We start from the raw sequence: 25,734 nt of genomic DNA, 5'->3' as shown, positions 1-25,734 counted from the left end.
AGACGACACACAACTCTTCTTCAAACTCCCTCTGATCCTTTTCTTACTTCCTCCATCATTCCGGACTGCATTTCTGCCATCCAGTGCTGGTGTGCCTCCAATGATCTCTGCCTCAACAGCAGCAAGACTAAAATCCTTCCCTTTGTGACTCCTGCTCCCTCTTTCTGGCCATCTTCTATGGGCTCTCCCCCATATCCTTCATCCAAAGCCAGAATCCTTGGAGTTATCTTCAACTCCTCTTTTTCCTTTAGCCCTCATATTCTGGCCCTTGCCAAGAAGTCCCACTTTCAACTCCACCTCCTCAAAGGAATTCTTCCTTTCCTCACTTTCCCTCAGAAGCTCAATGTCTCTAGAGCGCTGGTTCTCCCTGGGCTAAAATACTGCAATAGCCTTTTCCTTAACCTATCCTCTTCTTCTCTACGACCCTTGCAGCTTATCCAGAATATGGCCACAGGATTGGCCTCAAGCCCAGGGACCTCATATCTTCAGCCCTATAAACTCTCCACTGGCTTCAGGTGGCGGCAAGGATCAAATTTAAATCCCTCTGCATCATCCATAAGGCTGTCTGGGGCTGGGGACCATGCTATCTACAACTTGCTCTCACTAAATAGTCTCCCTCCAGATCTTTACGCTCCTCTGGCACCAACTCTCTGTGTGTAAAGTGCTTCACTAAACAGCGAGCTGGTGGCCGATCTCTCTCCTCGGCAGGCTCCCTCCTATAGAAAAGCCTCCCACTTCCTCTTCATCTTGAGCCGGATCTCCTCAAATTCCCGAAGCTCCTCAAGACTTTGCTTTTCACCTCCTCCATCCCTTCCTCCCTCCTCTGCTAAACCCACAGTTGCTGAGATTGGTGACCAGGGCCTTTATGTGTCCTGCCAGGCCCTGGCCTCCCACACCCGATTGCCAACAGCCTCTACGCATCCCAGCACTTTTCCTTGGCACCCACTGGCCTTTGCCACCACAGACCTCAGACCTGCACTTACCTATTTATTCATGGCAGACCACTCCACCCAGGCACTTACAGCTGCTAACTCCCTGGCACTTCCCTCTTTGGTACGCCCAGCACTTACCCCACACTCCCTTATCCCTTCTCTCTCCCTGCACTTGCACGCTCTGAATGCTCACAAGGCCTAGTAGGTCTGCCTCTACCTGTCTTTGTTGTATTTATTCTTTATTCCAATGTCACCTCCCTGTTGCTCTGTGGGCGCTTTGAAACACAATTTACTTGATGTATAAGCGCCTTACAAATGCCCAATAAAATAAATAAATGACCAGAGGCCACTGTTTCCGGGGTTGTATCAGACTATTGCTGTTCAGCTGCATTCATGAGCGCAGACATTAGGAGGCCTTTTGCTAATTGTCCTCCCCAAGTCTCCATACTTTAGCTTAAAGCGTTGGTTGGTACCTCGGCCAATAGCAAGGGTTTTGCATGTGCCAGACAGTGCTGGCAATTACCAAATCCACTGGAAAGTGCTTACACACGTCTGCCAGGTCCTACGGTGCTAGTTTGTGAAGGTTTCCTAGTCTACGTCCTGTCAGAGTTACTGTGGTCGGAGTCAGGAACACAGCTATCGCGTGCTTCCTAACATGGCACATGTTACTCAACCGAGGGAATCCGGCACTTTTTGTTCTAGAGCCCACCTTGCCCCTGAAATTGGCACATCCTTTACTGCTGTGGTGAGGGAGTGGGGCATTAAATCATTGTACACATATGTTCAAAACTCTCCAGTACATACCCCACTGGGCTTGGGGATTAGGAGTGCATGTAACATGGGCAGGGGGGCTTTGCTTGAGATCGTGGCAGTGTTACCAGCAAGGCACTCTTGAGTGGCACCACCATTTCCAGAGGTCCTTAAGCTACCCCACATGGATGAGGGCAATGAATGCCAGGATGAGGGAGCGTGTGGAGAGCTATGTGTTGCGAGCTATCCTCCTGAAGAGGGAGCACTTCTCTGCAGTCATGCCAAGCACATTATACGTCAAGGGTGTCGACATCTGTGTCGCGGGTCTCTGCATGTCCTTACTCCTGTCTTGTCGGTTCCCGGCCTCGAGTCTGAGTTGGTGGTGGGTGTTCTCCGCTGCACCCTCTGCACTGCAAACACTGGAGTGTGTTGGCGGGCTGCCTGCAAGGCCGACACCTGCCTGCTTGGAGCACAGCGTTTTGACGCAGACACGTTTTCAAATTTGATAGCATTTTACATGGGACCTTCCATGCTAGTGTCCCTCTTGACACAACGTTTTGGGATGGAGCAGAATAAAATGCCGTTTTAGGGGGTGACCGCTGTGCTGATCAGGAGGACAGTTCAGGGGAACGTGCTCGCCTTGGAAGCAAGACGACACGGAGCACCACAGGTTCGATCCCAGGAACCTCTGGGTATTAAGCGCGTAATAAATAACCTGTCATATCATATATTGTACATCAGCAGCGACTGCTCAAATGGCTGAAATAAAACCTAAAGGTGCTGGAGGTTGAGATCGAAACAATGTCATATCATAATGACGCTATGTCAGCAGCAATGGTACTGAGGGCTCCATACATAGGGTTGGGGGCCACAGCTGGGGGCCTTTCAAGAGGTGAAAGCACTGCGGGCCTCCTCCTGAATTTTGGAGCGGCACAATGCAAATCTTTCTGAGAGTAGGGAGGTGTCGGAATGGCTCTCCTGGGACTCAATGAACTTGAGGTCGGCCTCCACTCTTCATGGAGCTCACGCTCCATAAGCCTTGAAGCCTGAGGATTTTGGGGAGCATTCCTAGCAGGGCCTAAAGAGCCCGTCCTCGTGCTCTTCACAAAGGCACCGACACGCTTCCCAGAGAAGCGGTGCTCGCACTGCATCATTTTCCAGGAGACCTGTAAATCACTGGAGAGGAATCGGACCACATCCCCCTGGATCCCCTTCACTGGTGTCATGAGTTCTGTCTTTGCCGAAACCCACTGCAGGACGCAAAGTAATTAAGAAACTCTGAAGGGCTGCAACCAAAAGACCCAGCGTTATAGCCCCCTCAGTCACTCACCACCACCACCACCACCAGCCCCCCCCCCCCCCCCCATCATGCACCCGATAGCAGGTTCACTCTTCAAGAAGAAATGTGCAGCCACGGACTGGTTGGCACTTGAGGCGCACCACGCTAGGACAGGCTCTGTGACTGAACAGTCCTCCGTGATAATAATAATAATTTAGCATTTATATAGCGCTATTAATCCTGAGGCATCTGAGCGCTGCTTTTCATTAACCACGTGTGTGGGGCTCATTTATCGACCTCAGCAGGATGAAAGGCTGAGTTTGGCCCCGCCGGGATTTGAACCTACAACGGCGGGCTCTCCACAGAGCTGAAAGCGAGCGCTCTACTCGCTGTGCTATCTGACCAGCCCAATCTGATCGCCCAATAACATGGCCCCTGCTGGAGTAACCACCGTGGCAACGAGAACGCCCCGATGCAGGCACGCGCAGTGCTCGCCCAGCCGCGGCACGTACACGGGCCACCAGACTAAGGCCAGATTTCGGAGGCTCCGGGTGTTGCTAGCTGGCACCTCTGGAAGAAACCTGTAACTGTGCATCGAGCCATGCGGTGGGACTTGTTCACAGGCCTTTATATCCAGGATTAGGGAAGTTATTCTTTCATAAGTGCTCTTCCTGTTGATGGACAGGCAGCACTAATAGGATGATGTGTTAATTGGACTGACTCTTTGGCTGGCCCTGTGCTTTGATGTGTGTACGTGCGTGCCAGCACGCTCTGCAGGGCATTGCCAACTTTATCCCTACACATACCCTGCATTATATGAGGACAAAAAAACCTCTCAGTATTTGCCCTGACTTTACCCTTCTGAGGAGGGCCGCCCCAAAAAGAAAGAGTAAGGTCTTCAAGGAATCAGCGATGCCGGGGTCCAGAGACCCTGCGCCTGGGTCCCCACGCAACCGAAAAACCTTTGACAGATCAGTCATTTCAGCCACGAGAGGGTGAGCTTATTTGCTTCCAGAATGGGTGAGCTGCGACCTCTATGGAGAAACGACTGCGGTGGGGGCACATGTCTACTCAGGGGACAGAGCTACTCGGGGGCACATGTCTACTCTGGGGCACATGTCTACTCGGGGGCACATGGTTACTGGTGGGCACACGGCTACTCATGGGCACACGGCTACTCAGGGGCACACGGCTACTCAGGGGCACACGGCTACTCGGAGGCACGCGGCTACTCGGAGGCACGCGGCTACTCGGATGGACAGAGCTACACGGGGGCACACGGCTACTCGGGGGCACACGGCTACTCGGGGGCACATGTCTAATCCGAGGGACAGAGCTACACGGGGGCACACGGCTACTCGGGGGCACATGTCTAATCCGAGGGACAGAGCTACACGGGGGCACACGGCTACTCGGGGGCACACGGCTACTCCGGGGCACATGTCTAATCCGAGGGACAGAGCTACACGGGGGCACACGGCTACTCGGGGGCACACGGCTACTCCGGGGCACAGAGCTACTCGGGGGCAGATGTCTACTCAGGAGCACAGAGCTACTCGGGGCAGATGTCTACTCAGGGGCACATGTCCACTCGGGGGACAGAGCTACTTAGGGACACTTCGCTCCTCGTGGGGACATGTCTACTTGGGGGCACCTGTCTACTTGGGGACAGAGCTACTCGGGGCACATATCTACTCATGGGCACATAGCTACTCAGACCCATATCTACTCGTGGGCATATAGCTACTCGGGGGCACATAGCTACTCGGGGGCACATAGCTACTTGTGAGCACATAGCTACTTGTGAGCACACAGCTACTCGGGGGCACACAGCTACTCGGGGGCACACAGCTACTCGGGGGCACATGCACCTGCCTTGACTACTTGGGAAGATGGGAAATAACATCTCTTGGGCACCGTCTACATTTATAGGTGTTAAAGTTGGCAGAATATAGCTAAAGAGGGGTGAGGCATTTATCCCAGATATGGAACTTTGCCCCCTCCCAGTCTACTTTCCAGGTGTCAGGCTCCTGGACTCCTTGCCCCCATAGCTACAATGCCCTCCCTTGATTAAGCTTTCTTGGTACGGACGTGATGAACAAGTGATCTTTATCTCCCTATGACCCTTAACCTGAGTTTAATGCCAAATAGTCTGGGATCTTTCTGCATCCCAGTGACAAATCAACTTTCGGGGCACCAGTTGTCTAGGGATGAATATCGTTTTCTAAACCATCTATCAGCCCCACACCTCTAGTACACCAGCCGGGTCTGTGGCTCAGTGGACTAATGCATCCCCCCCTACAGGGGCCTGGGTTTGGCCTTGTGGTCACAGGTTCGAATCCCGGCAGGCCCACTCAGCCCTTCATCCTTCCGAGGTTGATAAAATGAGTACCATTAAGTTTGGTATTAGCACCAACATGCCCCTTCAGGGGGGCAAATACGCCCGTTATGTTATATTACACCAGAAGGGATCCAAATAGATTGGAAACACAGTCAAGGTTGTATAAAAAGATCTACTTCATTATTATCACAACAGACAGTTCTCGCACAATACAAAATACACCCCATCCTGTAAAGGAATGCAGAGGACAGACAGGGCAAAGAAGGAAAAGGGATGCCCTCTGGATACTGACAGGAGGGTAGTCGGTAAAGTAATTCATCGCAATAGCTCAACGATACTTGGTTTCAGCACAAAGGGAGGAGCAATGGGTCGTAAAATGACACTAGGGCCTTGAGAGAAGGACCAGGGGGACAGAACCACAATGTACTTTGTGCTTGTAGAAGTTCTTGGTGTTTGGCAGCATAGAGCTGGTTTCAGGGCGCTTTGCACCTCCTACAGCAGTGTTCAAGACAGGAGACAGCTGGAGACAGCTACAGGTGTTAGGCGGCAGGCAGTTGGGTGAGCGAGGCTGGACGGATGGCTGCAGGCTTGACTACACGGCGGCTCTGGGTCAGGAATCGTCTCATTGCTGGTTGGCGGGTCTGAAGCACGGGGCGAGGCGTCTCAGACAGCGTGAGTGATTGCGGCATATCAACAGTCAGTGGTCGTTTGAAACTCGAGGGGCTTGACTGGCTCGGAAATGTCCTTTAAGGCAGACACTGCTTGATGCTTGTCGATGCACTCCTCCTAGCTTCTTTACTGAGATTGTGTCGTGGTTTAAGGAGGATGGCACCAAGTTGAGGAGAGTGTTGCAGGCAACGGCCTTGTCCTTGGTTTGATCCAGAGACTCTCTGGCACTTCCCACCTAGGAAGCTTGCTACCGAGCCTAGCAGGGCACGATGTGTGCTGGCTGGGTACCGGTTCTGGAGCTGCTGGAGGGTCCTCTGGATTCAGTATCTCCATCTGTTCCCTGGGAGATGTTTAGGGGAAGGATCTTGCTTCCCCCTTTGGAAATCCTGGCCTTCCTTCACTGGCGGAAGCTGTAAGGCAGACTGTACTTTCAGTCAGGATCCAAATGAGTTCTTGCTACTCCTTGCAAAGTCTTCTGATGATCGGCCCAAAAGAGGGGATCAGCCCTCTTTTAAAGCCAAATGGGCCACAGTGATTGTTGTAGGCTAAGCCTACCTTAATGAACCAATCCTGGGTCCCCACCAACAATCTCATGTATGCATGAGGTCATAACCAGAGTGCTTTGCAACAGAAAAGGTAAAGGGATGAAAACATGTAATACTAAGTGCCACCCATCTTCCTGTCTGTTGTGGATCAACGGGTCTCTCTAGCTAATGGAGCGCTCAGTGGTTCCTGATTAAAGCAGCAGGTCTCCCTTGAAGCTATGGCGAGAACAGACTTTCTGTCTACATCAATACACATACTCATATCTTCTGAATGGGGTCCCCCTATGGGGGTTGCCTACTGTAAACACGACATGACAGGTCACTGCCCTTGATACGGAGAGGCAGGGAGCTGGCTTCAGGTTGACACAGTGTATACCAAAGGTCGTTGGGGTCTTCCTGTTTCCTTTGTTAAACCTCTGCAGCGAAGCCCCATGTGTGCCGCTTTGAAGAATGCTCTATTAGTGTGTTAATTATGTTAATTGCTGCCACCATCTGCAGAGGGTAAACAAAGAGACATGGCGGATCCATGGATCCTTTGATAGTTACTTAGCCTGGACATGGCAGAAGGAAGGTTTTGGCCCCCCACCTTCTGAGATGCATCATGTACTTCAACTGTCATATCCCAACTAGATATGACAGGGAGGACTGCACCTGTAGGCTGTGTCCACCCAGAGTACACAGGCCTATGTGTATTTCAGGCGATGAGCATAGGAACATGTGTGAGGATTAGCCCCACACATTTTGCAGAGGTTAATCTACCATCATTCAATTTCATCTAAAATTTCAAAAAAGCCCAAGTGAGCGCACACCCACCGTGCGGATTCCTGACATAAAACCAGCATGTCACATAATAGCAGCGGATTCTAGGGCCCGTGGTGCCCCCTCAATCCGTGGCCTCCTCTACTCACGTGGGTGATTTGCTGGATCTCGCGGCACTCGTCCACGGTGAGGACGTTGTCCAGCTGCACCCGTTGGGTTCCATTCAGCTGCTCAGAGTTGTGCACAAATGTCACCTCGTCGTACAGCAAGGGACCTCCTGTAAAGGAACGGTGAACATGGTCAACAATTATTATTATTAGTGTTAAGGTATTTATTGAGCAATGGAGCAAGTGATGGGGGGAAGAACCTGGTGAGGGAAGCAGAGAAAGGGAAGAAGGGAGCGGGGAGCTAATAAAGGGGAGGGATTCCATGTCATTTCATCGCGGGATGTTTTTTGCTCTTTTTTTTGCTGCGATTTTTTTTTTACAAAAAAAAAATCACATTTTGGAAAATTCTTTTTGGGGGGGTTCCCCACCTAACCCCCCCATTTTCTTTCATTTGTATTTATTCAGAAACACCCACACCCCATATATATAATTTACTAACTCCCCCCCAAAAATTCGATGTTTTTTTTTCCGCAAAAAACTATTTGCGGCAAAAAATCCTGCGAAAAAACATCCCGCGATGAAAGGACGTAATGCCAACGGGGCAAGGGGTTCAATTTGGCAGCAAGGGATCTACCAGCGGAGGGAACAGGGGGGGGGGGCAGATCACCCAGTCTCAGGTGAGAGGGAGGAGCCATTCCTTGAATCATCAAGTGCAATAACAATGTTCACACCAAGGGGTCGCCAAGGGGTCACCGGGAAGCCAGAACGCGCTCCTCCGGGGAGCGCCGCGTGAAGAAGCGCCCCCTCACCCCCCACCCCATGAGTGAATGGGAAAGCAGACACCATTACACATACAATCTCTGCCATTAATGGTCTTTTCCGCACATCTATCATTTATTCAGGTTTGGGAAAATAATTACGGCCTTTGTATTATCTCACGCCAGCGTCAAGCAGATGTTTCAGGAGGGCGGTGCGAGGTGACGGGAACGCGGCCAGAAGTGTAAGAACACCCGAGGCAGAGGAGACAGCGGAGGGCTTGATGGAGCGCTGCTGAAGGCCAGTGATTCAGCTCCCCATCACTGGTCCTTCCAAAGGCCCACTGCAGAGTGTGAGTGGGGCAGAGTCTTGCAGGGAGCGTCCATTGGCCGGTTGCCCTGGTTTTAGCGTCGGCACCTTCTCTGGACAGACTGCTAGGTTCCCCGGAGGAAGCACTTGGCCATGGCCGGCTGCTTGGACCGGGCTGGCCTCAGCTTGGCACGGGCGAGGTGAAAAGTTGGAACTTCCCTTCACGCTCCTTTCACATCAAGTAGCAGAATCTTACTCACCCGGCGGAGTCAAATAAAACCTCTGGAAGAGGAAACAGCTGTGAAAGCAGCTTGCTGTACCACTGGGAGAGCACGTGATCTCATGAAAGACGCCAGCAAGGCTGACAAGTAGCCAGGAAGGGCGAAAGAGAGGGAGGAATGCAGAGAGGAAGGAAGAAAAAGAGGAAAGAAAAGAGGGAGGAAAGAAAAAAAGAGAGGAAAGAAAAGTGGGAGGAAGGCAGAGAGGAAGGAAGAAAAAGAGGAAAGAAAAGAGGGAGGAAGAGAGGAAGGAAAGAAAAAAGAAGGAAGAAAAAGACGAAAGAAAAGAGGGAGGAAGGGAGGAAGGGTGGAAGAGAGAGGGAGGAAGGTGGAAGATTGAGGAACGGAGGACGGAAGGCAGAATGAGGAAGAAAAAAGAGGAGGGAAGGGAGGGAGAAAGAGGAAGGAAGAAAGAAAGGGGAAGGAAGAAAAAGAAGGAAGAAAAGAGAGCAAAGAACAAACGGAGGAAAAAAGAGGGAAGGGTGGAAGAGAGAAAGGCAGAATGAGGAAGAAAAAAGTGGAGCGAAGGGAGAAAGAGGGAGGAAGTGAGGAAGAAAAAAGAGGAAGAAAGAGGAAGGAATAAAGAAAGAAAGAGGAAGGAATAAAGAAAGAAAGAGGAAGGAAGAAAAAGCAGAAAGAAAAAAGGGAGGAAAAATTGGGTGGAAGGGTGGAAGAGAGGGAGGAAGGGAGAAAGGAAGGAAGAATGAGGAAGGAATAAAAGAAGACTGGAAATGGTGGAGGAAAGAAAGAGGAAGGAAGAAGAAAGAAGGAAGAAAAAAGAAGAGGGAAGGGTAGAAGAGAGAGGGGGAAGGGAAACAGGGTGGATTAGAGTGGGAGGAGGAGAGGAAAGAAGAAAGAAAGAGGAAGGAAGAAAGAGGGGGAGGGAGGAGGGAAGGAAGAACAGGAGAAAAAGATTAAGGAAGAAAAAAGGAAGGAAGTGTGGAAGAGAGGGAGGAAGAAAGGAAAGAGAGAGGGCCAAGGAAGGGAAGAAGGAAGGAAGGAAAGGGGAGTGCAGGGGAGGGAAGGAAGGGAGGACGGAAGAGCAATGTGTTTATTTTTTGTGTTCGCTTTCCTCGTTTGCACTTTTCTTCGTGCAGTTTTCCATGTTGTTCTTTAGACCGATTTATTTTCAAATATGTGTGTTGTGGGTCTGGTAGGGGTTTGGGGGTGGTAGGGGTCACAAGGGTGGGGCGGGGAATCCCCCATTAATTGAAAAAAAATCGGTTCAAATGACAACGAGGAAAGTGACCACGAAAATCATACGTAGAATGGAGAAAGAAAGGAAGAGGAAGGAACGAAGGGAGGGAGGAAGGAAGAAAGAGGAAGGAACGAAGGGAGGGAGGAAGGAAGAAAGAGGAAGGAACGAAGGGAGGGAGGGAGGAAGGAAGGAAGAAAGAGGAAGGAACGAAGGGAGGGAGGGAGGAAGGAAGGAAGAAAGAGGAAGGAACGAAGGGAGGGAGGGAGGAAGAAAGAGGAAGGAACGAAGGGAGGGAGGGAGGAAGAAAGAGGAAGGAACGAAGGGAGGGAGGGAGGAAGAAAGAGGAAGGCACGAAGGGAGGGAGGAAGGAAGAAAGAGGAAGGCACGAAGGGAGGGAGGAAGGAAGGAAGAAAGAGGAAGGAAGAAAGAGGAAGGCAGAAGAAAAAGATGGACGGAAGAAAGAATTAAAGAAAGAGAGAGAGGGGGGAAGGAAGGAAGGAAGGAAGGAAGGAAGGAAGGAAGGAAGGAAGGAAGGAAGGAAGGAAGGAAGGAAGGAAGGAAGGAAGGAAGGAAGGAAGGAAGGAAGGAAGGAAGGAAGGAAGGAAGGAAGGAAGGAAGGAAGGAAGGAAGGAAGGAAGGAAGGAAGGAAGGAAGGAAGGAAGGAAGGAAGGAAGGAATTACCCACTTTTACCGAATGGCAATTACATCGAATTGTTTTTTGCAACATTTTTTACAACAAACTCACAGATGGTAAGTTTGGGGAAGGTGTATACTAAGGGGGCTGGGGAGAAAGGGGATTCCGGGGGTTCTCCCCCTGCTGTTTGTGGTAAAAAAAAGTTACATTTGGCAAAATCTTTGCTGATAGCATAGTTGCTGCAAAACACTCAACTTTTCCCTCACAAAGGCGGTGTCTAGGACCGTGATGGCAGTTGTGCTGGTTCACCCTCACAATGGTGGGCCTTTGACATGCTGGAGATAGAGACAGAGCACGGCAGAGCCAAAGGGCCCAGGACTCCATCCTAATGAGTGGCACACAAGTACTGATTTGCCCAAGCACCTGTTCCTAATGTAGATGTAGTCTGTTGTCGCGGGCTCTACTGGCTGTGCAGGGCCCAGAGACTTGGGTGAGAACTGTGGCCCTCTGATGCAATGGCGTGGCAAATGGTGCAGCCAATTTATCCTCAAATGAAAAGCAGGCAGCAGTCCAAATACGTACACATGTTTCATGGTTAGGAACAACGTAAAGTTAGGGTGAGTGCTGTGAAAACGAAATGGACCCCACACCCATCGTGCATTATGTACTTAGTGATTCAAGCATAGAACTCAAATCAAAATTGTTCAATGTTATGTTTATCAGCCAGGAACCTTTATTGGTGTTATTTGCACCATTTTCCTTATCTCAAAGGAGGACAACAGGAAACAATGTAAATGGTTAGTCTAGGTTTTGAGAGCACGCTTTTTCCAGTAACATTTTCGATATGACTGCAATATACACTGGAAGTGATCACTAGAAGTGACCACTGTAAACATTTTTCTAAGAGCCAGTGTACCATGTTAGTACAAATATGTAATGTACGTTTTTAAATAGCTTCTTTAACAGACAATGCACACAATTGTCCACTCAAAATGTCCTTCCTCTCGTAGAAAGAGTCAAACTCGTATTAAACCAATAATCCTTTTCTTCAATGACCCACAAGGCGAGGTTTAATTGCATCTGCTGCTTGAATTTCAGATTTGTGATAGTATGCACCAACACAAGTAAGACAATAACAAAAAAAGAAAATGGCGCTGTAGACCCTTAAGGAGGGTCCTCTGGTCACTTAGGTCTGTCAGAATCTTAGCACCCCCTGCCTCGCGGATCCTAAACGAACCAGTCACACCAGAAGTTCAAGGCACACTGTGTGTGATGTGGCATTCTGAAGGACACATGCGATGACTGTGTAGTTCAACAAATGCCAGGCCGGTCCCCACCTCGGGGAATGCCCCTGTGTCTACTGCTCTTGTTCTTAATTTAAGCATAAAAATATCACAGCACCACCTCCCATCTCAAGTGATCTGTTTTTTCTCTGCCCGTGCCTGCTCAGCAACGGCTGGTGTGTCTCTAGCAAGAGAGGAACAAGCAGTGATCTATGGGAGGACAAAGGAATGGAGAGGACGGGTACAGAGTTTCTGCAGAAACCACCCCTCCCCCACATAGAACCTTCATGAGAAATGCCAACTCTGATTACTGGTGCGAGACTCGAGAGTCTCTCTGCCGGCCCCGTTCCGAGAATAAAGAACGCTGGAACAGCATGGTTGCAGTTGGGCTAATCATTTTGCCCATTCAAATGACCTTGGTTAGCAGGGGTGTTGCTAGGTCTGGAAAAGATCCGGGGCTACGCTAATTTTGGGACTGTCAGCACTTTTTGGTTGTAACCCCTGAGCTTCTATCCAGGGCTACTCCCAAAAGAACCGGGGCTATAGCCCACTCAGCTCCCCCACAGCAACGCCTCTGTTGGTTAGGATACCAGGTCACGGGATTGCTGCCAAATGTCAGAGCTCTCAAGTTGTCGTGTGTGAGAAGGCCACACAGTTCTGCTTTTGCTTGGCATTCTAGGACTTGTAGTTTTCCCATCTTTGAAATGGCAATGAGAAAACGACAAGTCTCAGAATCCAATGGGGAAACACATCACTGGATGGCCTTCTCACGCCTCGTCACGGCACTAGGTCCTTGTAAACTGGAGAGCATCCCCAACCTGCGTGGGAAGAACTTGTTCAAAGTAAAAACACTATTTCCAGAGACAAGAGAAGCTGCTGACAAGGGCACCTCTCAAATAGATAGCAAAGGACCTTTTCTATTTCCATGGCGAAGCCGGGACAGGGCACCTCTCCAATAGCTAGCAAAGGACTTTTTCTATTTCCATGGAGAAGCAGGGCACCTCTCAAATAGACAGCAAAGGACCTTTTCTATTTCCATGGCGAAGCCAGGACAGGGCACTTCTCCAATAGATAGCAAAGGACCTTTTCTATTTCCATGGCGAAGCCTGGACAGCAAGGGAGAATTCTAGAAGCAGCAGTTGGAGGACCAGTATCTTCCTTTATAAGTGCAGGATAGCAAAGGACCTTTTCTATTTCCATGGCGAAGCCAGGACAGGGTACCTCTCCAATAGATAGCAAAGGACATTTTCTATTTCCATGGCGAAGCCTGGACAGCAAGGGAGAATCTCAGGAGAAGCAGTTGGGAGGACTGGTATCTTCCTTGATAAAAAGGGCAGGCGGGAGGTACGCAAAGACCCCCCAGTGGGGCTTGCAGCAATATCTGTCCTAATTGGCAAAGTTTCAAGCAACCTGATTGGTTTAGTACTCGGATCTCTATAACATATGTTGGGCATGTGTCGGGAGCATGTCATTGAAACAAAGCCTAGAAATACAAATACATGCCACACGATTCAACTATTAATGTATGTGCTTTAATTAATGCCTAGTAGGTCGGTGGCACTAATAGGCTGGCAGACCAACCACGCAAGAGCTTAAAGCAATTACATTAATAAAGGATTGGTTAATATTGATGTCATGAGAGCGAGGTGATTGCAGAAAACGTCAAAAGAAGGCGAGTGCCTTTGTTGGACAGAAAGTAGCCTCAGAAACCACAGCTGAAAACTCAGCGACTCCAAGGCTAACGGGCAACAAACATGAGAAAGTGACCGGAAAAGGAAACATGTAGCAAAGATAAACACATGTGCAGGTCAGAGCGGAAACTACAGAAAGGGTTCAAAGGTGAAGAAAGGCGAGTTCAATGCAATTTTTGATGTCATTTTGTTCCCCATGTTCCTTCTTTTTTTTTTTTAGCCCCGTTATTGATATTGTCCATATTTTGCACATGGGCTAAATACAGATTGTGGTTGTGACACATAACCTCTCAAGGCATTGCCACCACCACACAAACGCACTTCCAAATTGTTCTTACGTACCGTGGCCAGGCTGGCACAAATAGGTCATCAGGCGCCATTTCAACGATTTATTGCACTGTCCACGTGGCCACTGTACCCAATGGCGGCGTTCAATGTGTGTTACAATCGATTTCCCGCTAATTTCACCCCCACATGCTCCCCTATGACCTACTCAAACGGTGTGTGCTGGAGAATTAAAACTGCAATCCTGCAAGTGGGCACATTCACGGATCCTAATTGTAAGGGGAGCGTTCACAAGGAGCTGTGAGGAGAATGGAGGGAGAGGCGGAGGAAAGAGCAGTGAGGAGAAAAGAGTGTAGAAGAGAAGGAGAAAAGAGTGTAGAAGAGAACAGGTGAAGGAGGAGGAGGGGAGAGAGGCCAGAGAAGAGGTGAAGGGGGAGGAGGGGAGAGAGGCCAGAGAAGAGGTGAAGGGGGAGGAGGGGAGAAAGGCCAGAGAAGAGGTGATGGAGGAGGAGGGGATAGAGGCCAGAGAAAAGGTGAAGGGGGAGGAGGGGAGAGAGGCCAGAGAAGAGGTGATGGAGGAGGAGGGGAGAGAGGCTAGAGAAAAGGTGAAGGGGGAGGAGGGGAGAGAGGCCAGAGAAAAGGTGAAGGGGGAGGAGGGGAGAGAGGCCAGAGAATAGGTGAAGGGGGAGGATGGGAGAGAGGCCAGAGAAGAGGTGAAGGGGGAGGAGGGGAGAAAGGCCAGAGAAGAGGTGATGGAGGAGGAGGGGAGAGAGGCCAGGGGAGGTGAAGGAGGGGAGAGAGGCCAGGGAAGAGGTGATGGAGGAGGAGGGGAGAGAGGCCAGAGAAGAGGTGAAGGGGGAGGAGGGGAGAGAGGCCAGAGAAGAGGTGAAAGAGAAGGAGGGGAGAAAGGCCAGAGAAAAGGTGAAGGGGGAGGAGGGGAGAGAGGCCAGAGAAAAGGTGAAGGGGGAGGAGGGGAGAGAGGCCAGAGAAGAGGTGAAGGGGTAGGAGGGGAGAGAGGCCAGAGAAGAGATGAAGGGGGAGGAGGGGAGAGAGGCCAGAGAAGAGGTGAAGGGGGAGGAGGGGAGAGAGGCCAGAGAAGAGGTGAAGGGGGAGGAGGGGAGAAAGGCCAGAGAAGAGGTGATGGAGGAGGAGGGGAGAGGGGCCAGGGGAGGTGAAGGAGGGGAGAGAGGCCAGAGAAGAGGTGAAAGAAAAGGAGGGGAGAAAGGCCAGAGAAGAGGTGAAGGGGGAGGAGGGGAGAGAGGCCAGAGAAGAGGTGAAGGGGGAGGAGGGGAGAGAGGCCAGAGAAGAGGTGAAGGAGGAGGAGGGGAGAGAGGCCAGAGAAGAGGTGGGGGAGGAGGGGGAGGGGAGAGAGGCCAGAGAAGAGGTGAAGGGGGAGGGGGGGAGAGAGGCCAGAGAAGAGGTGAAGGGGGAGGAGGGGAGAGAGGCCAGAGAAGAGGTGAAGGGGGAGGAGGGGAGAGAGGCCAGAGAAGAGGTGGAGGAGGAGGAGGGGAAAGAGGCCAGATAAGAGGTGAAGGGGGAGGAGGGGAGAGAGGCCAGAGAAGAGGTGAAGGGGGAGGAGGGGAGAGAGGCCAGAGAAGAGGTGAAGGGGGAGGAAGGGAGAGAGGCCAGAGAAGAGGTGGAGGAGGAGAAGGGGAGAGAGGCCAGAGAAGAGGTGAAGGGGGAGGAGGGGAGAGAGGCCAGAGAAAAGGTGAAGGGGGAGGAGGGGAGAAAGGCCAGAGAAGAGATGATGGAGGAGGAGGGGAGAGAGGCCAGAGAAGAGGTGGAGGAGGAGGAGGGGAGAGAGGCCAGAGAAGAGGTGAAGGGGGAGGAGGGGAGAGAGGCCAGAGAAGAGGTGAAGGGGGACGAGGGGAGAGAGGCAAGAGAAGAGGTGGGGGAGGAGGGGGAGGGGAGAGAGGCCAGAGAAGAGGTGAAGGGGGAGGAGGGGAGAGAGGCCAGAGAAGAGGTGAAGGGGGAGGAGGGGAGAGAGGCCAGAGAAGAGGTGAAGGGGGAGGAGGGGAGAGAGGCCAGAGAAGAGGTGGAGGAGGAGGAGGGGAGAGAGGCCAGAGAAGAGGTGAAGGGGGAGGAGGGGAGAGAGGCCAGAGAAGAGGTGAAGGGGGAGGAGGGGAGAGAGGCCAGAGAAGAGGTGGAGGAGGAGGAGGGGAAAGAGGCCAGAGAAGAGGTGAAAGAGAAGGAGGGGAGAAAGGCCAGAGAAGAGGTGAAGGGGGAGGAGGGGAGAGAGGCCAGAGAAGAGGTGAAGGGGGAGGAGGGGAGAGAGGACAGAGAAGAGGTGGAGGAGGAGAAGGGGAGAGAGGCCAGAGAAGAGGTGAAGGGGGAGGAGGGGAGAGAGGCAAGAGAAGAGGTGGAGGAGGAGGGGGAGGGGAGAGAGGCCAGAGAAGAGGTGGAGGAGGAGAAGGGGAGAGAGGCCAGAGAAGAGGTGAAGGGGGAGGAGGGGAGAGAGGCAAGAGAAGAGGTGGAGGAGGAGGGGGAGGGGAGAGAGGCCAGAGAAGAGGTGGAGGAGGAGGAGGGGGAGAGGCCAGAGAAGAGGTGAAGGGGGAGGAGGGGAGAAAGGCCAGAGAAGAGGTGAAGGGGGAGGAGGGGAGAGAGGCCAGAGAAGAGGTGAAGGGGGAGGAGGGGAGAGAGGCAAGAGAAGAGGTGGAGGAGGAGGGGGAGGGGAGAGAGGCCAGAGAACAGGTGGAGGAGGAGGAGGGGAGAGGGGCCAGAAAAGAGGTGAAGGAGGAGGAGGGGAGAGAGGCCAGAGAAGAGGTGAAGGGGGAGGAGGGGAGAGAGGCCAGAGAAGAGGTGAAGGGGGAGGAGGGGAGAGAGGCCAGAGAAGAGGTGGAGGAGGAGGAGGGGAGAGAGGCCAGAGAAGAGGTGAAGGGGGAGGAGGGGAGAGAGGCCAGAGAAGAGGTGAAGGGGGAGGAGGGGAGAGAGGCCAGAGAAGAGGAGGAGGAGGGGAGAGAGGCCAGAGAAGAGGTGGAGGAGGAGGAGGGGAGAGAGGCCAGAGGAGGGGAAGGAGGGGAGAGAGGCCAGGGAAGAGGTGGAGGAGGAGGAGGGGAGAGAGGCAAGAGAAGAGGTGGAAGAGGAGGGGGAGGGGAGAGAGGCCAGAGAAGAGGTGGAGGAGGAGGAGGGGAGAGGGGCCAGAGAAGAGGTGAAGGAGGAGGAGGGGAGAGAGGCCAGAGAAGAGGTGAAGGGGGAGGAGGGGAGAGAGGCCAGGGAAGAGGTGAAGGGGGAGGAGGGGAGAGAGGCCAGAGAAGAGGAGGAGGAGGGGAGAGAGGCCAGAGAAGAGGTGGAGGAGGAGGAGGGGAGAGAGGCCAGAGGAGGGGAAGGAGGGGAGAGAGGCCAGAGAAGAGGTGAAGGAGAGTTGAGAAAGAGCAGAGGGTGGGAGGAGAGAATGAGTGCAGGGGGAGCAGCATAGAATGATGCAGAACACGAACGAGGGAAGAATTAGTGAAGCAGGAGGTGAGGGGGGCTGAGATCAGAAAGGAAGCAGACAGGGCTGAAGTTGATGGTACACGCGGGGGGACGGAGTCCACCCACTTTATTCAGAGGGTGGACTCAGACCCCCCAGCCAAAATGGGAAACATTGAATTCTTCTTTGAATTTATGAATTAAAGCCATCCTCGCCAGTCGGCAGGTTTGCAGGCCGGACACTTCACCACTGCACTATATAACCTGATGAAAAATAAACAACTCAAAAGTGAAATATTCCATTTGGGCACTGCAAGTTCCAGGGAAAACATTTGTATTGGTTCTTGGGAGTTGAAAACATGCACACCTTTTATAAAGTTTTCAAAACACTATGAGAAGAAAATATCCTCTCTTGGTTTTGTGCGTGTGTTGATTTTATGAAAGGCAAAGGCCACTCCTCCTGTTCCATGTGCGTGGCTATCCAAAGCCAATTTAATGAAATGTGCATATTTCACCTTGATAGGCTAGTTTCTGGTGACGTCACATCCCATTACGCTTGTTTATGAATTTTTAGGACTTGATCCCTGGAAGCAGAGGAAGTGGTAAGGATTGGTGGGGGGGCAAGCAGGAGGGCAGCATGCACACTGGCTCCTCGAGCACCAAGGACCAGGAGTGGCTACTGAGTTAGTTGAGGAGCAGCACCCTGGCAAGGCACAGATGGCCAGGTGTGGCTAAACCTGAGACCCCAGGTTCAAAGGAAAACCTAAGATGCTGACACCTGACCCATGGTCACATGACCGGGGAATCAGGGGTTACTAAAACCAAGAAGAAGCCCGACATCCTGGTAAATCTAAGGACGAAAGAGAAGAAATACCTCACACAGTGCCAAGAAAGAGGCACGGAGATTTTAAAACTCCAGAGTCCGCAAAGACGTCTTTTCCCGCTGTGGAGGAGGAGTTTAAGGGTGAAAGGGCAGGACTGGCTACCACGGGCCTAAGAGAGCACCAATTGCTGTGTGTTTTGTTCGAGGGTCTCCACTCCAGGACCTCAATTAAATTGAAACCCTCATTTTCAATTCTTGGATTCAAATTGTCTGTTGATTTCTCACCTGTGGCAGCGAGTAGAATCCTGGATGTGCCGCCCACCTTAGTGAACTCAAACTTGTGAAGGAAAGATTCTGCTCTTGATGCTGCGTTACATAAAGACCCCAAAGTGCAAACACACCATAACATAGCAACGTACATAACCATACAGGCATCCTCTTGACCGTCCTAGTAAATATTTATTTGGTAGATTGTAACTCTCCAGGCAGCAATGTGAGGTCGTGTCCATGTGCGGAGAGTGGGCTGAAATCAGGATGTCAGAGCGGGGGGGTGGGCGGGGGGCACTTTGCTGGAAGATGCAGGGCCCAGGAAAGGAGATGGTGTCCAAGCTTCTGGATACAGGACTTCGCTGCACCAAAAGGCCAGCCACTGGTTTCCCATCCCCTAAAGCTGGGGAGGCAAGGGTTAATGCTGCATTATTCCCGTGCTTTCCCATTTCAGCAGCTGGACACATCTACACACAATCCCTTGACGACTTTCACCCCCCCCCCCACCTCTTTATTCCCTACAGAAGTCCATCGCTTTGTGTTCCGGGTTCATTTGGGGTCATGCTCCTGTTCTCCCACTGCCTGCAGAGACCAGTGCAATGGCCATTATCCCCAATGGATTGTAACATTAAAGCTCTGTTCCAATGTTTGCAGGACATCGATGTAGTGCGTCAACTACTTCCTACAAAATCAGAAATGTTTATTATTCCTAATTAATACCTGGCGAGGGAAATATTTGCTTGAAACAAGCAAGCTCATTGGCCCTCGCTGAGTCTTTACCAGCCCAAAAGCCTTTCCCAAGGCCCATTCAATGTTCGAATGCCCACCGTGGAAAGGGAGAAGGGACTTTGTGTAGTCCCATCTCCCCATTCCACGGTGGCCTTCTTTTTTGTTAACTTTTTCCCCACTTTTTAATGGCTGCCTTCGAACGGGAGAAGGGACTAAATTAAATGTAGTCCCTTCTCCCGTTCCATGGTGGCCATCTTCTTGGTTTACGCTTTTACTCTATGAATCCCCACCATCGAAAGGGAGAACGAACTACATATCCTGTTCTATGGGGGCCATCTTTTTTTTTCAGTTGCTAAACGCCGGAGCGTCTGACAGCTGAAAAAATAAACTATTTGTACTCCTGTTGAATGGGCCAGAGTACTAATAGCAACAAGCCCGTCACTGGGGGGGGGGGGGGCATTACTGCATCTGGTAATGCCCCAGGCCTGCGTAAGGCCTTTGCTTCGCTCGTGCCTGTAACTATGGGCCCCGGGCCCTTACCGGAAGTGGTAATGGTCCCCCAGCTCTGGGCTTATTGCTTAATTATTCAATAGGAATTTTGTCCACTGGCAAAAAAAACATATGTCTTGATTGAAGACTATTTTTACCATGTGGAGCAATTTTTTTTAAAGTATGGCTAGTACTGAAAATAAGAAGCTGGAGCAGACATGGCAGCCAATCAAGTGGCTCAGTTCGTGGGCTAAATCTCAAGATGTAAGCCACAGTTATGAACAAGCTGACAGCTGCTCACATCCACCCGCCGTCTCCCCTCTCATTCCTGACATCCCTGCAACTTTCTCCCCTCCCTCTATGCCTACCAGTAACCTGTTGGGTTTGCAGCACCACTGCGGCTACCGGGCCAATCCCGCCATACACAGGAGATGCCATTGAAATGGAAGAGGGACTGCGCTCAGAGCCTCACTACCATTTCCATGGCAGCCATGTTGAGTGAGCATCTCTTTGAAACAACGGTCACGCTCACTGCAACCTGTTTTTTAAAGAAGAAATACATAACTACTAGCACCCCAGGACTTTAATCTTGGGTGCAAATAGCTATAGTAGCCAGCTACACGGGGCTCTGCCGGGTGGTAACATCCCGGGGACCCCTGTTAAATACCCGCTCAGAACTATTAACTTGGGCCACCACCTCGAGCTTTATCACTTGGTACAGCCCAAGGAGCCGTTTTTTATAGTAAAAATTAAACTGCCTATTAAATACATAAAAACTTCTAAAAAGCAGGTATTATAGTCAACACCAGCCAACATGTATATTTCACACCCGTTCACCAGTTCCTTTTGCGAATGAACACAACTGTGCACAAGAACAGAACAGCGTGTCCTGCCACTGTGGGCAAAGAGGCTGGTGCCTGGGGATATCATTGTCAGACATTATGGAAAGTGCCAGTCCTTGATCGGCCTTTTCCTGCCAGTGAATATAAAAGCAGATGTTTGGAAAGGGTTTGTGAACGGTTTTCAAAACATGGGTTTAACACTGTGGCTGGAATCCCAGCCTGAGACTGTTCCATGCACTTAAGAGATTGTACAGGGGAATTTCTTCCCCAATGTCATCATGAATGTGAGAGAAGATGGGGCATAGGCGGGGGGCGGGGGGGGCGTCATGTTGCGCCATCAACAAGGAGAAGCAATTCGGGTTGTTCTCTTAACTTGAAAATGAGGTTAGGCCCCAAGTATTTACAGAGGGGCGGGCGGATTGTCTGCCCAACAGAGCGCAGATGTGGATGGCGGGATGGGGAAATTCTGCCATCCATGGTAAGGCGTTCCTGGTGGAAGTCGAGCCTTTTCTCCGATTGGGCAAAATACACCCAATAGGAGAAGCAGAATGCAGCCTTGCTGTGCTAACATTTCAGTCAATCAGGAGGCTGCAATGCTCTGCTGACTCTAACTTCAGCCAATCAGAGCATGGGGTACGTTCCGGCCCTCTCATTGGCAAACATGTTCGCTGGCTTGGTCTGCTCTGGTTTAGGTGGATTTTGTGGGCATAAGGCTGGTCTCTCGGTAAGGAAACAGCAAAGGTTTAAAAGGGGGAGTCTGCCTGCTCTGGCCACACTGCAACCTTTTCAACCATCTCTATATGAAACCAGAAAACTCGCTAAAACCATTCAAGAAGCAAGTTGACTTTTTGATGCATTTTGTGCGCAATCGAGTTAATTAAAGGGACAACTGTCGTTACACATGAAGTAACTGATTCAGAATTTGTGTGGGTGTTTTCAGTTGTAATATAAAGCTCTTGGAGGAGAGTGGAGGCCACCGCCTCCTCATCTCTGCAGTTGAGGAAGGCACTCAAACCCCGCCTCTTCAAGGAATGGCTCCTCCCTAACATCTAAGTCCACACACCCTCCACAGCCTGAGACTGGGTGACCTGCTCCCCACTGCCCCCCGACCCTGTTACTAGTCCGTTCCCTCTGTTAGTTCCCCGATTCTGTGTAGCTCTGCTTCCCAAACTGTGCACCCCCCCCCCCCATGACTGTAAAGCGCTCTGTTGCTTCCTGAATGCAGGTCCTGCTCAATAAATACACTAATGGTGAGATGTCCCACTGCTGCACTGAAACCCTGAATCTTCCTGCTTGAACCCTTTGCTTTCTGTCACTTCCCTGGCCGGGTAAGTATGCTTTTCATCGACTCGTCCTTGCATCGTCACTCAGCTTTCCTTGTAGGGCATAATGAGCAGAAGGCTGGGGGGTGCAGGGGGGGGGGGTTTGGTTTTCATAAGGTGTGCTTGTGCCCGGCTCCCCCGACACATCCTCTGGCCTAGGCTTCGCTCTTGAAGCACTTTCTGAAGACTGACTTGTAAACTGGCCATATGTGTCTCAGCTTCACACTGTGCAGGCTCCAGGCTTCCAGAGGAAGGAATTGACCAGGAGAGTATCGTCATTATTTTAACACCCATTTTCGGTTTGTTCAGGACCCCTCTGTGAGTTGTGTGCCACTGATTGCCAGGTTGTGCGCTACCACCACACCAAATGTCGATTGCCCATTTCATCGACAGGGTCCTCAACAGACCGGGCTGCCTTGAGTGTGGTGGTCATTTCTAAAGGTCCCTTTGCAGGTGGTTAGTTGGATTCTACCACCAGATAATAATGAGGTCTTGCAGCCCGGGGAGAGGGCTTTAACAGGTGTTATTCGCCCACACCTGAGTTATGGCACTGAGGCAAAGCAGAGGGCGGAAAACGATGTAAGAGATGATAAGACCTGTCAGGGCCCTCTCCCTCAGGGCTGTAAAGCCACAAATACAGGTCAAAAACAAAAAAAAGACACAGAATGAGTTTGGAAGCTTGCAGTGAGCATTGGCACGGAGGAATGTTGGCAAAGGGAGGCACTCCCTGGGAAATGAGGCAGAAGCCTTAAAAGTGTGATTGAGGCTCTGCGCAGACTGCTTGCCTTCTGTACCGGTGTAGTGAGATAAAACGAGGTTGTACAACCTCCTGAGTGCGCTTCCTCCCATAGAACAAGCAGGATATTTGAACCATGTTCGTTCTCAGTAGAGGGGCTCTCACACTTATGTAAGTCACTGTGCGCAATGACCCGCCATCATTCCTGTATTCTAAAGTGTGATGGACTCGGGCCTGTGGCGGCATTAATAAGGGTAACCAGATTGTTCAAATAAAAAACCAGGACAGGCCACCGACATAGAAGTAGGAATACAGTTTTAGCGGATATGAACACAAAAGAAGGACTAAAACACACATAGGACTCCAAAGAAACTGTAGTCTTACTTCTATGTCAGTGGCCTTTACCGAGCAAAGTATGTGCTTAGTGAAAGCTCAGAACTCTCAATGGAGGAGAGAAGCCATGGAGGAAGGGGGCGGGTATGAAACACAAACATGAAGAGCCGTGCCCGGCCCGATTTCGGTATTTGTTCAAGGGTTACCGGCAAAAAACGGACAGTAGCTAGCTATTCCTCAAATCCCGGGATGGGGTTTCAAAATGTAAAAAAATCTCTGGACGCCAGGACCCAGGGCAAAATACCAGGACGGTCCCAGCAACACCGGGACATCTGGTCCCCCAACATTAATACGAGGCTTGGGAGGTTGTTCTATAAATACAGAGAGCTAGAGTTCATTTGGGTTGCATGTCTTTGTGTTTTGGCACAGGGGAGTGGGGGATGTTGCCGTTTCCACCCGTGTGGGTTGTGCAAACGCTGCTGAGTTTGCAGTGAAAGAATCGCAGTGTTCGAAGCGCTGCGATGGAAGAGGCGTCACTTGACATCTGCCATTTCTGCTGGAATTTCAAAAGATGCTTTTGAAAAACCGTCCACCTCGTGTGTGTGACCTCATGGCTGGAAACTGCTTTCCACAGCTCTGTGGGCGAGGTGGGAAACTAGAGCGACCCTTTCCGGACAGGATCGGGGCCAAAGCTGCCTTCATAAGAGGGGAGGGTTTATAAAGTCACACGTGTTATAAAGGCGCCATCTTGAGCTGAGCCGCGCCTTCCTCTTGAACGGGTCTCCTTGTTCTTGAAGACGTGAATCAATCCGTTGCTATAGAGTGGGCAGGGAGGCCCGGGAGGGTGGTTCACATGTACTGTGCCAGTCTCTTGCACTTCATGAGTTCAAATCCCACAGCAACGCTGACTTCGACTCAGCCTTTCAACCTTTAGCTGCCCACAGGCCATGTTACATAATGTGGGATAATAACACGACCTATTATAGCGCCTAAAAGCCTCAGGAATCCAGAAGGCAGCGCTATTTAAGAAACCGCAGTATTCTCATTAAAATCCACCCTTCCCCCTATTTGGTCACATGTTTTCACCTTCCCACAACATGTGCACAGGGTAATAACAGTTAACTGCCTTTAGCGTTTGATGGGCCTATGGAATCGCATGCATTATAGAATAACATAGTGAAGTGGGGTGGGGGTGGCAGCCCGAGAGAGAGGCTGAGGGAGGGCACAGGGAGGCGGGGAAACCGATCTGGATTGAAAAACAGTCAACAAAATGTTTGTTTGTTTTCTTATTTATTTATTTATTTTGAATGCTCACCAGACCCGGAGGTATCAGGGCGCAGCAATAAAAGGAAATGCTAAGGAGAGTTATACAGTGAATATGCAGAAATATCGATACAGGCAAACGAGGCATAGATGTACGTTATGCATGTCAGCAAGAATACAACAAAAGTGTAGGTTATAAAGCAGTTGAAATACAGAAACAGATGTACAGCAAGCATAGGTCAAGGAGTGTTTGATGGTATGTCCCAGATTAGAGGTAATACCATCAAATGTGATACCCACTGTGATGTACACAAGTCACTTTCTTGATCCATTTCATCAGGAAATGTCCAGCAAAATGGCCCATTTCAGGCCATCCTGTTCCCCTCAGAGTTTGCAGTGGGACCCCTTTACTCTCTACTTAGGAAACATGAGGTTGGAGCCATCCAGCCTGTCGGACCCCCTCCAGCAGCAGGGCACTGAATGTGCCAAGCTAGACAGTGCGACCACCTTTCTGATGTGAGTATGGCGACCGGCGGAGACTGGTCTACTGTGGAAAGTTTTCCATAGCAGGCACAATCCTGGCCTTTCTATACATCTCCTTAAAGGCCCCGAGACAGTCTATGGCAAGCAAGAGTCTGCGGGCCGGGGCCCTCCAGAGGCTTCGGAGTAGGACCCTCACGATCCCTTACCATTAACGTTGCTGGCTAGGACTCATGGGAGCTGCACCCAAGATCTATGGCGCTGCGAAGGCGGCAGACCCCTAACCTGCGGCGTTGGATTTGGTGAAGGTGATAAACCCTACTCACTGCTGCGGACCACCGCAAGATCTAAGAGTACAGATGTTAAGTACTGCAAGATTTCACACGACAAAAAAAGATTATTTTGTTGTCAAAATCAATTATTGCTCAATTGTAGTTCCTAATCTATGTTGAATGGCATACGGTAGCTTTTCCAATGCAGTATTGTTGGGTGTCTTGACGCACGTTTGAACTATTATGCTGCAACATTTGGTGCTGTGGGCTTAGAAAATCCAAGATGGCAGAAAAGCTCACATTTGCGCCAGAATCCAGGAGAACCGCGCCGTTTTGCACACACCAAAATGGTCCCCTGACCTGCCACCCACCAGGGCAAAGAAAGATGGTTCTGTTCATAATCCGTTTTTATTAATGTCAAAAATTGCTACGGTCATGGGCCCGAAACCACCAAACAAAAATCCAACTCTGGTTGAGTGTTTTACTTTACTCTACCACAGATCCACATCAATGCCATGTCAAGCAAGGATCATATACTATCAAGTAAAATCCTTTCCTTTTGAAATGTATTAATTCAAGACAGATCCCAAAAATAGGTGCAGTACCGGCATTGGACACTGACCGGCGCTGGCGCTCTATACATCCTGACAGGAGAGCTGTCTTGCAGAACTGTGCAGTGAACAGAAGGGGGTCTTTTGTAATTAAAAGTTCAAAAGACTTGCTTTTCCTGGGAACCATTAACACCTCAGAGACACACACAACAGCCCAGGATATCACATGGCCCTGTTGATTGAGAGGGAGGAGTTTCCCCTGCAGCCTGCAGGACACAACACAATAGACCCTGTCAATTGAATGGGGTATGCTGATTTTGGGTGTGGACTGTAAACAAGTCTTCTGGAAGAAGGAGAGGCCTGTGATCTCTGACTCACCAAGCTTCTGGGGGCGGGCCAGACT

General features: G+C 50.8%; 1 protein-coding gene across 3 annotated transcripts in view; it reads right to left on the bottom strand.

Moving 5' to 3' along the window:
• P3H2 (prolyl 3-hydroxylase 2) overlaps nt 1–25,734 on the bottom strand; it is a 460,038-nt gene that overhangs the window by 61,998 nt on the left and 372,306 nt on the right. For all 3 annotated transcript variants that reach the window (XM_069617454.1, XM_069617455.1, XM_069617456.1), the window contains exon 9: nt 7,425–7,552. In XM_069617454.1, the coding sequence (XP_069473555.1) occupies nt 7,425–7,552 (128 nt within the window). The remainder of the gene's footprint in view (nt 1–7,424; nt 7,553–25,734) is intronic.

Source organism: Ambystoma mexicanum, chromosome 10 (assembly GCF_040938575.1).
Source record: "Ambystoma mexicanum isolate Mex_15411 chromosome 10, UKY_AmexF1_1, whole genome shotgun sequence".
NCBI classification, from domain to species: Eukaryota; Metazoa; Chordata; class Amphibia; order Caudata; family Ambystomatidae; genus Ambystoma; species Ambystoma mexicanum.
This window is presented reverse-complemented; position numbering and strand designations above follow the sequence as displayed.